General features: G+C 44.9%; 1 protein-coding gene across 1 annotated transcript in view; it reads right to left on the minus strand.

The window, feature by feature from the left end:
- Positions 1-2,742, minus strand: part of SPTLC3 (serine palmitoyltransferase long chain base subunit 3) — a 78,484-nt gene extending 75,742 nt beyond the window's left edge. Inside the window, 2 exon segments of the mRNA XM_060785977.2 lie at positions 2,299-2,484; positions 2,487-2,742. Of these exon segments, the coding sequence (XP_060641960.2) occupies positions 2,299-2,484; positions 2,487-2,558 (258 nt within the window). The 5' untranslated portion in view covers positions 2,559-2,742.
- Between the last annotated feature and the right edge of the window lie 9,931 nt (positions 2,743-12,673).

The following is a 12,673-nucleotide window of genomic DNA, read 5'->3' on the forward strand; positions in this document are numbered from 1 at the left end:
TCTGCCTTGATATTCTAGGTTATATGACTGTGTGGAAGGGTCCTGTGATCTCCTCAATTATTGTACCACCATTTATATCCAGTTGTAGAGGTTGAGTATCTCATATCCAAAATTTATGGGACCCTCTTGAAGGTGGCAGCCAAGTTTAAACATTTACTTCACTTACGTTTCATATACACATAGCCTGAAGGTAATTTTATGCACAAGATGTGTAATAATTTTGTGTATGAAACAGTTAAGTGTTCATTGTAACAGCAGAATGCAAAGGCATCACTTTCTCTGCCATCCACGAGGCCAATTTTGGAGTGTTTCCGGGATTTGAGATAAGGGATACTCAACCTGCACTACTGTTTGTTGTGACTCATTTGTGGCAAGGAGGTGACCCATGCCATCAGTTGAAGACCAATAGGTGTAAATATAAAAGTGACCTAGGCCCTTAACCTGAATCAGCTTAAAGTAGAAGTGTTAAATTTGTGGCCCTCCGGATGTTTGGGCCTCCAACTCCCAGCTTGTCCAAAGGCCTGTTTTACTGGATGACACCTGTCAGACAGCATGTCAGGAAGTGTTTGAGAGCCAACGAGGAAGATCAAGAGAAGGAGGCTCAATAATAGTGCAAAGGAGGGTGATAACATCTAATATGAAAGAAAACTCTGAGGACCCTTCCACACAGCCATATAGCCCAGAATATCAAGGCAGATACTCCCACATTATCTGAGTGTGGCCTCAGATAACCCAGGGCCCTTCCACACAGCCATATAAATCAGAATATCAAGGCAGAAAATCCCACAATATCTGCTTTTAACTGGGTTATCTGAGTCCACACTGCCATATATTCCGGTTCCAAGCTGAAAATGTGGGATTTTATCCAGCTGTGTGGAAGGGGCCCCTGTTCAAAGCAGATACTATGGGATTTTCTGCCTTGATATTCTGGGATATAGGTCTGTGTGGCAAGGCCCCGTGTCCACATTGCCATATACTCCAGTTAAAAGCAGGTAATGTGGGATTGTATTCAGCTACGTAGAAGGGACCAAAGCCCCTTTTCACACAGCTGTATAAAATCCACAATATGGCAATGCGGACTCAGGGCCCTTCCACAGCCATATAACTCAGGATATCACTGAGGGCCCTTCGGCACAGCCCTGTATCCCAGAATATCAAGGCAGGAAATCCCACATTATCTGTGTGTGGACTCAGAGAACCAAGATCAAAGAAGATAGTACGGGATTTTCTGCCTTGATATTCTGGGATACAGGGCTGTGTGGAAGGGCCCTTGGTTATCTGGGACCTCTTCCACGCAGCTGAATAAAATTCCCACATATTCTGCTTTGAAGTGGAATATAGGGCAGTGTGGACTCAGATAAACAAGTTCAAAGCAGATATTGTGGGATTCCCTGCCTTGATATTCTGAGATACAGGGCTATGTGGAAGGGCCCTTGGTTATCTGGGGCCCCTTCCACACAGCTGAATAAAATCCCACATGTTCTGCTCTGAACTGGAATATATGGGAGTGTGGACTCAGATAACCCAGTTCAAAGCAGATATTGTGGGGATTTCTGCCTTGATCTCCTGGATTAGTCGGCTGTGTGGCAGGGCCCTGAGCCCACACTGCCATATAACCCAACTTCAAAGCAGATATTGTGGGGTTTCCTGCCTTGATATTCTGGGATACAGGGCTATGTGGAAGGGCCCTTGGTTATTTGGGGCTCCTTCCACACAGCTGAATAAAATCCCACATGTTCTGCTCTGAACTGGAATATATGGGAGTGTGGACTCAGATAACCCAGTTCAAGGCAGACATTGTGGCGTTTTCTGCCTTAGAATCATAGAATCCTAGAGTTGGAATAGACCTCATGGGCTATCCAGTCCAACCCCCTGCCAAGAAGCAGGAATATTGCATTCAAATCACCCCTGACAGATGGCCATCCAGCCCCTGTTAAAAAGCTTCCAAAGAAGGAGCCTCCACCACACTCCGGGGCAGAGAGTTCCACCGCTTTGATCTCCTGGATTAGACGTCTGTGTGGAAGGGCCCTGAGCCCACACTGCCATATAACCCAGTTCAAAGCAGACATTGTGGGTTTTTCTGCCTTGATATTCTGGGATATAGGGCTGTGTGGAAGGGACCTGAGCCCACACTGCCATATAACCCAGTTCAAAGCGGATATTGTGGGGCTTTCTGCCTTGATCTCCTGGGTTAGAGGGCTGTGTGGCAGGGCCCTGGGAGAGGCGAGAGGCTCGCGCCCATTCTCCAGAGCCATGCCCTGAATGAATGGCAGGCAGGCTGGACGTCGTCTGACTGACCTTGCTTTGGCCTTTGGCCACACAGCCGTTCTTCCTGGCGAGGAGGGCCCCTCTTTTGTGGTGCCCGTTGGCGAGGCCATTCGGCGTCTTGGCAGCCATGGCTCCTCCGAAGGCGGCCCTCAGCGGGAGGAGGAGGAGGAGGCGGAGGAGGGCCCGGGACCTCCTCACCTTTCCCCGGGAAAGACAGGCAGGCAGGAAGGCAGGCAGGAAGAAACCGCGCGGCGAGGGATGGATGGATGGAGGCAGCCTCCCTTCAGCATGCAACTGGTCCGTCTGGCTCGTCGAGGAAGGCTATCGCGGCGCAGATCTGAGCCCAAAAGAGGAAAAAGCGGAGGAGGAGGAAGAGGAGGCTTCAGCCCAGGAGGGCCCGCAAGACCATGCTTCTTGGGGACCCCGTTGGAGGAGCCGCGGCGGGGCTGGAGCCTGACGAGGAGGAGGAGGAGAAGGAAGGGAAGCTCCTCGCTAGGCAAGGCGGGGACCTAAGGAGAGGCCCGGCCGCCCTCGACGCCCCCGGCCAAGGGCAGCTCCGAGAGGCGGCGAAACGCACCGCGAAGACCGGTTACCATTGCATCACAGGAGTGCAATCCTCCTCCTCCTCTCCTGGCAACTGGGAGCGGGAAAGGAACAGACCCAAAGCAGCCGGGAGACTCACTCACACACACAGAGAAGGGAAAAAGGACCCCAGGCACCTGCCCAGAAGATGAGAGACAGGGCTGTGTAAAAGGGGGGAAAAAGCGCGGGAAGAGTCAAAGGCCACACTTCTCAGAAGTAGGGCGGGTTGAGCCCGCTTTTAAGGGCCACTTACTGCTCTCTGGAGATTATTACCACAGGACTGCTTCAAAAGGGGCTGCCTCAGGCTCCCATATTAAATGAACAGGGTTATGTGGCAGTGTAAACTCATACAATCCGGTTCAAAGCAGATGCAGACTGAGGAAATCGACTAAAAGTCTATGTCCCCATCTATACTGCTATGTAATGCCTATGAAAACACTTGCTACTACTTTCAAGGCCCTTCCACACAGCCCTATAGCCCAGAATATCAAGGCAGAAAGTCCACACTCAGATAATGTGGGATTTCCTGCCTTGATATTCTGGGATACAGGGCTGTGTGGAAGGGTCCTCAGTGATATTCTGGGATATGGTAGGGCTGTGTGGAAGGGCCCCCAAAAGATCAAGGCAGAGAATCCCACAATACCTGCTTTGAACTGGGTTATCTGAGTCCACACTGCCCTATATTCCAGTTCAAAGCAGAACATGGAGGATTTTACTCAGCTGTGTGGAAGGAGTCCCAGATAACCAAGGGCCCTTCCACACAGCCCTAGATCCCAGTATATCAAGGCAGAAAATCCCACAATATCTGTCTTGAACTGGGTTATCTGAGTCCACACACACCCTAACTGTAACCCTTCCCACACAGCTGAATAAAATCCCACATTATCTGCTTTGAACTGGAATATATGGTAGTGTGGGCTCAGATGCCATATAATCCAATTCAATGTGGATTTTATACAGCTGTGTGGAAGGGACCTGAGTTTACCCTGCCATATAATCCAGTTCAAAGCAGATAATCTGGATTTTATATGCAGTGTAGAAAAGGGCTGGGATCATTTTGCAGGTGATAAAAAAAACTTTACAGGGTTTTTCCCCCTCATAGGTAGGAAATTGCAGCCTGTTTGTATCCCATCAATCTAGGGGCCCTTCTACACTGCCATATAATCCAGAATATCAAGGCAGATGATCCACAATATCTGCTATGAACTGGATTATCTGAGTCCGCACCACCATATAATCTAGTTCAGTGTGCTAATAGCTGTGTGGTAGGGTCCTATGGGAGATTTTCTCCATAACTGAGAATGGAAAGACCCAGTTTGATCATTTTTATTAGCAAGGCAGTTAAATGAACAGGCCAGGCTTATTCAGGCCAAACTTTAATGCTGCACAGGGGAAGGGGGAGCCTCAGAATATGAGTCCAGTTTCAGGGCTTTGTTGGACTCGCTAACAATAGGTTGAAGTAGATTCTGATGCAACGCCATTGGTCAGAAGGCGGAGGTTCATAGGCCGGTGAGGCTGAGCTCTGAGGCCCTCAGAACGTGGCTCAAGCGAAGCAGGGCTCGGCCACCCTGTAGGCCTCAGAGGCCTTGTCAGGAGTTGCTGGGGTTTGGTCCAAGCGAAGCAGGGCTCAGCCATGCTGTAGGCCTCAGAGGCCTTGTCAGGAGTTGCTGGGGTTTGGACCCAGGACACACAGGTGAATACTGAAATCCATGGCTCCACAAGACCCATTACAGTCACCCCTTCTCATTCGTAGTGTTGACATGTGTAGATTATATCATTTGCGGATTTGTTTTCCCAAAGAATCTCTAGGACTGGATATACACTGCACTATATCCCAGATTATCTGCTTTGAACTTGATTATATGAGGCTGGATCTACACTGCTCTAGCTCTCAGGATCTGATCCCAGATTATCTGATTATCCCAGATTATCTTGCAGGGTAGACTCATATAATCCAGTTCAATCTGGGATCAAATCCTGGGATATAGGGCAGTTTAGATTCAGGGCCCTTCCACACAGTCATATAACCCAGAATATCAAGGCAAAACATTCCACAATATCTACTTTGAAATTGGTTATCTGAGTCCACACTGCCATATATTCCAGTTCACAGTAGATAATGTGTGATTTTATTCAGCTGTATGGAAGGGGCCTCAACCACATATAATTCAGTTCAAAATAGATAATCTGGGATCAGATCCTGGATATAGGGCAGTGTGAATCCAGCCTAGGTCATCCACTGTGGCAAGATCTCCACTGCCATATAATCCAGTTCAAAGCAGATAATCTGGATTTTATATGGCAGTGTAGATGATGGGGTCTGTGAGTCTGTGGTCAGGCAGATTCCTAAGGAGAACATCTCTCTAGGGCTGGATGTACATTGCCTTATAATCCAGATCAATGTTTCTTAAACTGGGCTCCTCCAGACGTTTTGGACTTCGGCTCCTAGAAATCCCAGCTAGTTTAACAGCTGTTAGGATCTGTGGGAGCAGAAGTCCAAAACACTCAGAGAAGCACACTTTGAGGAACTCTGATTCAGATTATCAAATCAGATAATCCATATTATATATCCTTTGAACTGGATTATATGAATCTACACTGCCATATAATCCAGATCATCTGGATTTTTATGACAGTGTAGAAGGGGCTGGAGAATCTTCCTTATGTAAGACTTCTATATGGTCTCAAATTAAGGTCCTTTCTAGACTGCTATATAAAATTGAGTTTATCTGCTTTGAACTGGATTATATGGCAGTGTAGAAGGGGCATAAATCTTTAGAAATATTGTCTGTAATGTCAAGTGAATTGATGGTTTTAATCACCATCAATTCAGTACCATGTGCAGGGGCGGCTCAGCCCATTACACAAAGTAAGCATTTGCAGTATAGTTGATTTTGCCCAGGGGCGCTCTTGAGGCGCTCTTGGGGGAAAATAGACCTTGACATATGCGAGTTGTAGTTACTGGGATGTATAGTTCACCTACAATCAAAGAGCATTCTGAACTCCACCAATGATGGAATTGAACCAAATATGGCACACAGAACTCCCATGACGAATGGAAAATATATATCAGTGATTGTTTGGGGGGGGGGGGGGCAAAATACTGTTTGCTTATTGTTGAAAATTACCTAGGGCCGTCTCTGACCATGTGTCACTAATTTGGCTTCTCAGCCTCTCTTACAGCCATGTCCTTTGGTCAAAATTGATTTCTTCAGATGACAGGCACATACTATAAAAGTTTGGTGGACTTTTTGGGGGGAAACATTCACTATAGCTGTATTTATAGGTATTCTTCCATGACATACTGTATTTTGACCTATAGATAATGTATGTAAGGCCTACAAACAAAACATCTGATTTTGGAGCTATACATCTCAAAGTAGAGGAAAGTGTTGGAACAAAGAGAAACTTGGCCATCTCCATTCCTGGCAGTGTTTCCTTGTCCTAATCAACGAAGGAAATGTGTTGGAGAAAGGTAACATATGTCTGCTCGCCTATCACTTGATGTATCAGGAACAATCAGGACATAAATCCAATCCACGTTTAACATTCTTCCAGTTCTAGGAACGGCCTATATTTATTTATTAATGCACTTGTATACCGCTAATATCTCAGCCTAAATCGGCGACTCATTGCGGTTTACAACATTTAAAAAACAATATTCAGTTAAAAGCATAAAACACATATACAGTACAAATTATTGGGCCACCAATAACAATCCTATGCATCTCATAATTGGAATCGTAATCCAAAATTCATCGTCCGTGTATAACCAATCCTTAGTCATCACAATTCGTTACAACGGATTAACCGAATGCTTGTTTAAACATCCATGTCTTCAATCTTTTCCGAAACACCATCAGCGAAGGGGCTGATCGTACCTCTATGGGGAGGGTGTTCCAAAGCCGGGGGGCCACCACAGAAAAGGCCCTATCTCTCGTCCCCGCCAGCCGAGCTTGAGAAGCAGGCGGGATCGAGAGCAGGGTCTCCCCGGAAGATCTCAAACTCCTGGTGGGTTCATAGGCAGAGATGCAGTCAGATAGGTAGCTTGGGCCGGAACCGTTTAGGGCTTTAAAGGCCAACGCCAGCACTTTGAATTCAGCCCGGTAGCAGATCGGTAGCCAGTGGAGTTGGCGCAACAGGGGGGTTGTATGCTCCCTGCGCTCCGCTCCTGTTAAAATCATGGCTGCCGAGCGTTGGACTAGTTGGAGCTTCCGAGCTGTCTTCAAAGGCAACCCCACGTAGAGAGCGTTGCAGTAGTCTAAACGGGATGTAACCAGAGCGTGGACTACCGTGGCCAAGTCAGACTTCCCAAGGTATGGGCGCAGCTGGCGCACAAGCTTTAGCTGTGCAAATGCTCCCCTGGTCACCGCCGAAACCTGTGGTTCCAGGCTCAGCGATGAGTCCAGGATCACACCCAAGCTGCGAACCTGCATCTTCAGGGGGAGTGTGGCCCCATCCAACACAGGCTGTAACCCTATGCCCTGTTCGGCCTTGCGACTGACCAGGAGTACCTCTGTCTTGTCTGGATTCAAGGCATTGCATGAAATAGGAACTCAGATTAATCCCTGAACTTGCATCTCAATACATTGATATTATGAACCCCTCCCTCATGTTCTTCATGCCATTTTGAACCCACACCTGTACCATTGCTCTTTAAATTCAAGGTTATCCAGTAGATCAGGCATGGGCCAACTTTGGCCCTCCAGGTGTTTTGGACTTCACCTCCCACAATTCCTAACAGCCGTTAGTTGGCTGGGATTCCTGGGAAGTTGAAGTCCAAAGCACATAGAGGGTTGAAGTTTGCCCATGCCTGCAGTAGACTTGTGAGCTCCATCTACATTACCCTATAATCCAGATTCAACAATTTTTTGTAAAGTAAAAGAGTAAAGGAAAAAATTGTCTAAAGTTGGGGCAAACCCTGAACTTTGCTTCTTTGCTGGGAGGGCTGATGTTGATCTTGCTATGTGGGAATTCCTGGTAGTACTGCTGTCATGGAAAGATCATTATCTGGTGGGGCTTAAACTACTATAATTCAGAATCACTGCAAGAATGACACAGGTAATTTAGATGGCTTGTCCAGGAAGCTAAATATCTGGATTGCTTAACTGAATAGCACTTTTGGATCTTTCTGCTGCCTTGGGTAAGCAATGTGTTGAAACTCTTGTTGACCTCTGGAATGGGGAAACATCCTGAGAGGTGGCCACAATTGCGTTCACATTTCTGCTTTCTAAAAACGAGCAAAACGTGCCCCCAGTTTATTGTTGCTGTTTGCCTTCAAGTCCTTTCCAATTTATAGCAACTCTTTCATCCTGATAAGATTTATTTATTTATTATTATTTACAGTATTTATATACTGCCTTTCTCACCCTTGCGGGGGGGGGGGGGGAACGGGACGGGCCGGGCTGGACTCAAAGCGGTTTACACATACATAATGCAAGATTCAATGCCTTACGTTATGCACCGATACAATGCCAATACAAACAATTACAATAGTAAAACCACAATTAAATATAAATAACAATTAAAACAATACATCAACAAGCATTAAAACAATAAAACAGTCTTGTCAGTCAAATCGCCGTGCCAGGAGAATTGCCTTCATCTTCCCATAATCCCCAAGATGATCCCCAAGATATCTTGCTGAATATCTACAATAGCTACATATCCTGAATCATGCCAGAAGTCGATTTTGGACCCCTATATGACATTCAGGGATTTCCAGCCCCTAACCTGGTTTTAAAATGGCTAAACCAATTTTACATCATGTTAGCAGAAGTCTGGGAATGTTCCAGTGCGTTTCTGAAACTTCAGGGGTGGTATGAATAGCTGGGACACTTCTCATTCAAACCAGCCCAGCTGTTCACACATGGCAGTAACACCATCTCCATTCCCCTCCATTGTGCAGTGTGGAGAAAATGAGATAGCACCTTTGTTGTTGTCTGTCACTGTGTCAGCAACCATACATCTCCAGAGAGCTTCTGGATGGCACCACACACCTTGGTTGATATCAAAGGAGCATCAACAGAGGAGGGGGATTGCCTTCCGCCATTTCTCTCTTCTTTCTTCAAGTCATGCCAGTGCCATTGCTGACATCAACAAAGGTGCCTGGCAATGGCTAAGAGCTCACCAGACCTCTGAGGCCATTGTCAGGACGACATATAATAACAATGGTAAGGATGACTATCCAGCCAAGCTGAGTTGGGGTTAACCTGACTGAATGATTGTGACTCAATTTTACCGCTACAGTTATGCATATAAAACATATATGAAACACACTACATACACAGGCAGTCCTCGGGTTACAGACATCTGACTTACAAACAACTCAGGGACTATCTAGACAGGCCCAAAACCTAGGACCTGTCTCAGTTTTTATTCGAGGTGTCCACACAACACCTCTGGTAAAAACAAATTAATTTGAAACAAAGGTTTTGTCAAAGGCTTTCATGGCTGGAATCACTGGGCTGCTGTGAGTTTTCCGGATTATATGGCCATGTTCCAGAAACATCAGGAGATAATGTTTCTGGAACATGGCCTTACAGCCCAGAAAACCAAGGTTTCCTTGGTTTGTTCAGAATTAATTTGATACCCTATTATATCAGGGCATTCCCAAACAGCCCGGTTCTAATGGGGTATTGGGCCTGTGGAAATTCACTTCTGGCTAGTCTCAGGATTACCTGGGGGTGAGTCTCCAGTGCAACCCTGACCTTTTGGGCTCCTGAAGGACAAAGGTGCAGGAAGGTGTTCACCCCCTTCCCCCAAGCCACCAATTTAGTCTCCAGGCATCATTTCCTTGCCCCAGGAGGATGCAAGCAGGAAAATTATGGCAGCCAGGTACTTTTTATTTAACTTTTAGGGGAAATAGGGGTGCTTTGGGGTAGATTTTAATCGGGATAGCATGTAGCCACCCCCTCCCCACACCAGGAATGCCTGGCGTTTTTTGGGATGGGGTGAGGACTCAACCCTGCACTGAAGAAGGTTATTTAAACTCATGGATTTTAGTTCTGTCTGAAAGTGTTCCCATAGGCAAGTGAGAGAAATCCATCCCTAGAAAGGAAATTTACTCCTGAAAGAGTTATCATGGCAAAAAGGTGTCTCCACTGAAGGTTTCTCACCAATCCTTGTTTCCACAACAAGCCATTTCTTTTTCAGAATCCAATTGTCACAGGAACAGAAAGTGAGGTGGAATCTTCTGAACAGTGGCACAGACTGTAAAACAAACATTGTAGGGGTGTTAACCATTCCCCATGCTACCCAAAGCAAGCTATCTATTTGGCTGGAGTTACACTTTTAAAAATTGCCTGTTTAAACTTACATACAACTTAACTTAACCCACCCTAAAAATACCACTCTAGATTAAATTACACAGGCCATTTAAGTAGTGGGCTTTAACTGTTATCAAAAAAGGAATGATACCCTTCTCTTATTAAAGTGGTAAGAGGGAACAATTTAGGGCCCTTCCACACAGCCATATAATCCAGAATATCAAGACAGATAATCCACAATATTGGCTTTGAACTGGGTTATCTGAGTCTGCATATAATTCAGTTCAATGTGGATCTTATACAACAATGTGGAAGGGCTGTGTGTAAATTTCAGTATACAGAATATAGCAGCAAGAGTCTAGTCTTTACGATATTGTGTTAGTCATGTATCATCATCATCACATGTCTTTGACTTAATTCAAAATATTGGTTTTCAACTGTAAAACTATGCCTTGGGGCCAAAGTATTTGATATAATTTGGTGCTCAGATGGATAACTGTTTACTATCTGAATTAAGTGTTTTATCTATTATGTTTTAAATGTTTTAACAGTATTTCATTATGGTTTTATTTGTTTATAATTGTTGAGGCATCAAATTGTTGCCAATTGTGAACTGTCCTGAGTTGCCTCCGGGCTGAGAAAGGCAGTATATAAATGTGGTAAATAAATAAATCATAAATATTGCTAGGCTGTTTGTATTATCAGAGCTATGGAATCAGTATGCTACATTTTCGAACCCAACGTCTCTGCTTTTCTATAATTTGACTTAGAATCATAGAATCAAAGAGTTGGAAGAGACCCCATGGGCCATCCAGTCCAACCCCCTGCCAAGAAGCAGGAATATTGCATTCAAATCACCCCTGACAGATGGCCATCCAGCCTCTGCTTAAAAGCTTCCAAAGAAGGAGCCTCCACCACACTCCGGGGCAGAGAGTTCCACTGCCGAACGGCTCTCACAGTCAGGAAATCCCTCCTAATGTTCAGATCTTATAGCCCAAATCTGCTATTCCACTGCAGTTGCACTATCACTGATAGAAAATACATACTGGGTTGTGCACTTTTAGTATCATGCATCTCTTCATTTGTTCAAATATTCTGACTGGTGCCATCCATGTTAATTTTTTGGTGTTAGACAAAGATATTCAAGCTTTAATTTTAAAAGCTCTTTCGTTGTACCATTGTGATATTTATTTGATTGATATTTATCTTCTGATTTGAATACTGTCTGCTGATTTTAATTTAGTTTATGTTAAGTGGTGTTTCCTTTATTATACAATTTATAGCAAAGTATTCATATCTATGTCATTCTAGAGACTTTGATTATAGAAAAACGTATACATGAAATGAAACAAAGCAATTATTCTCCTTCCCAGGATGATCTCTGGAACCAAACTAAGCCTATGCAATTTGCATATCATACTTTTTAGGCATGGAGTTTCTAGGGGCTCATTTACACTGGCTGCCTATACTTCAGAGTAGCTCCAGAGGTCCTAGAACCGTGATGGTGAACCTATGACACGTATGTCAGCACTGAAATGCATGGCTATTTTTGATGACATGCGGCCACATGCAGCCGCATACAGAGTAGTACACCTTATAAGAGCCAATCTAATTCCATCCTTAAATTTGTAAAAGGCTCTACAAATTTTACATCTGCACGTTTGAGCATTGTTCACTCCATAACTCAGCCTGGAATATACATTTTTCTTATTTAAACTATAAATATTGCAAAATTATGGTTTTTTTCTCTCTCAAAGTTGACACCTCACCCAAGGTATGCTCTGGTTTTTGGCAAATTTTGACACACCAAGCTCAAAAGGTTGCCCATCACTGCCCTAGAGAGACACACACGCTCTTATCTCCAAACCACAATGAGGTGGAATGTAGAAATTCTAGCTGGCTAAGACAGTTTTGGTTCAGCTGGACCATCATCTTATGTTCCCTGTTGCCTCCACTACTGCTACATGACTGCAGAGCTCCTAGCCATCGTGGGCAGTCCGCCCTGACATCAGCAGAGGCGCCAATATGACCAGAAAGGTCAATCACTTCTTTCCTTTTCCTTGGTTGTGCAGGCACTTCTGCTAATGTAGGCACAGGAGCTCTTAAAGAGCCCTGTAGCTGCCTGGGAATGGCTACTGTGATGACACAGGTACAATCCATCCTCTTTTCTCTGATGAACACAGCGAAAATGGGCTGGTGGTAGCTGACTTTGTGGGCAGTGAACCAGTTCACATTGGTTCTAGTCTTGCTCTCCACACAGTGACAAAGCCATGGAAATATTCCAAAGCTTGGAGTTACTGCACAGTCAGTTTGAACTATTAAAACTGTGTAGACAAGCCCTAGAGTTATCACTTCAGGAATGTTTTAAGTTTGCATAGATCAGGAATGGGATTTACACCAGAAATGAAATGCCCAGTGCTTTTTCTTAGATTTACTAACTGAGGACTAGGTGTAGTGAGTAAAGAAAAAGTGAAGATAAAATCATGTTGAAAATGAAGGATCATAGTAAAGAGGATTGCACTTGGAAAATAAGGGAACCTCAGATTTCAAGGTAC

Source organism: Anolis sagrei, chromosome 1 (genome assembly GCF_037176765.1).
Source record: "Anolis sagrei isolate rAnoSag1 chromosome 1, rAnoSag1.mat, whole genome shotgun sequence".
NCBI classification, from domain to species: Eukaryota; Metazoa; Chordata; class Lepidosauria; order Squamata; family Dactyloidae; genus Anolis; species Anolis sagrei.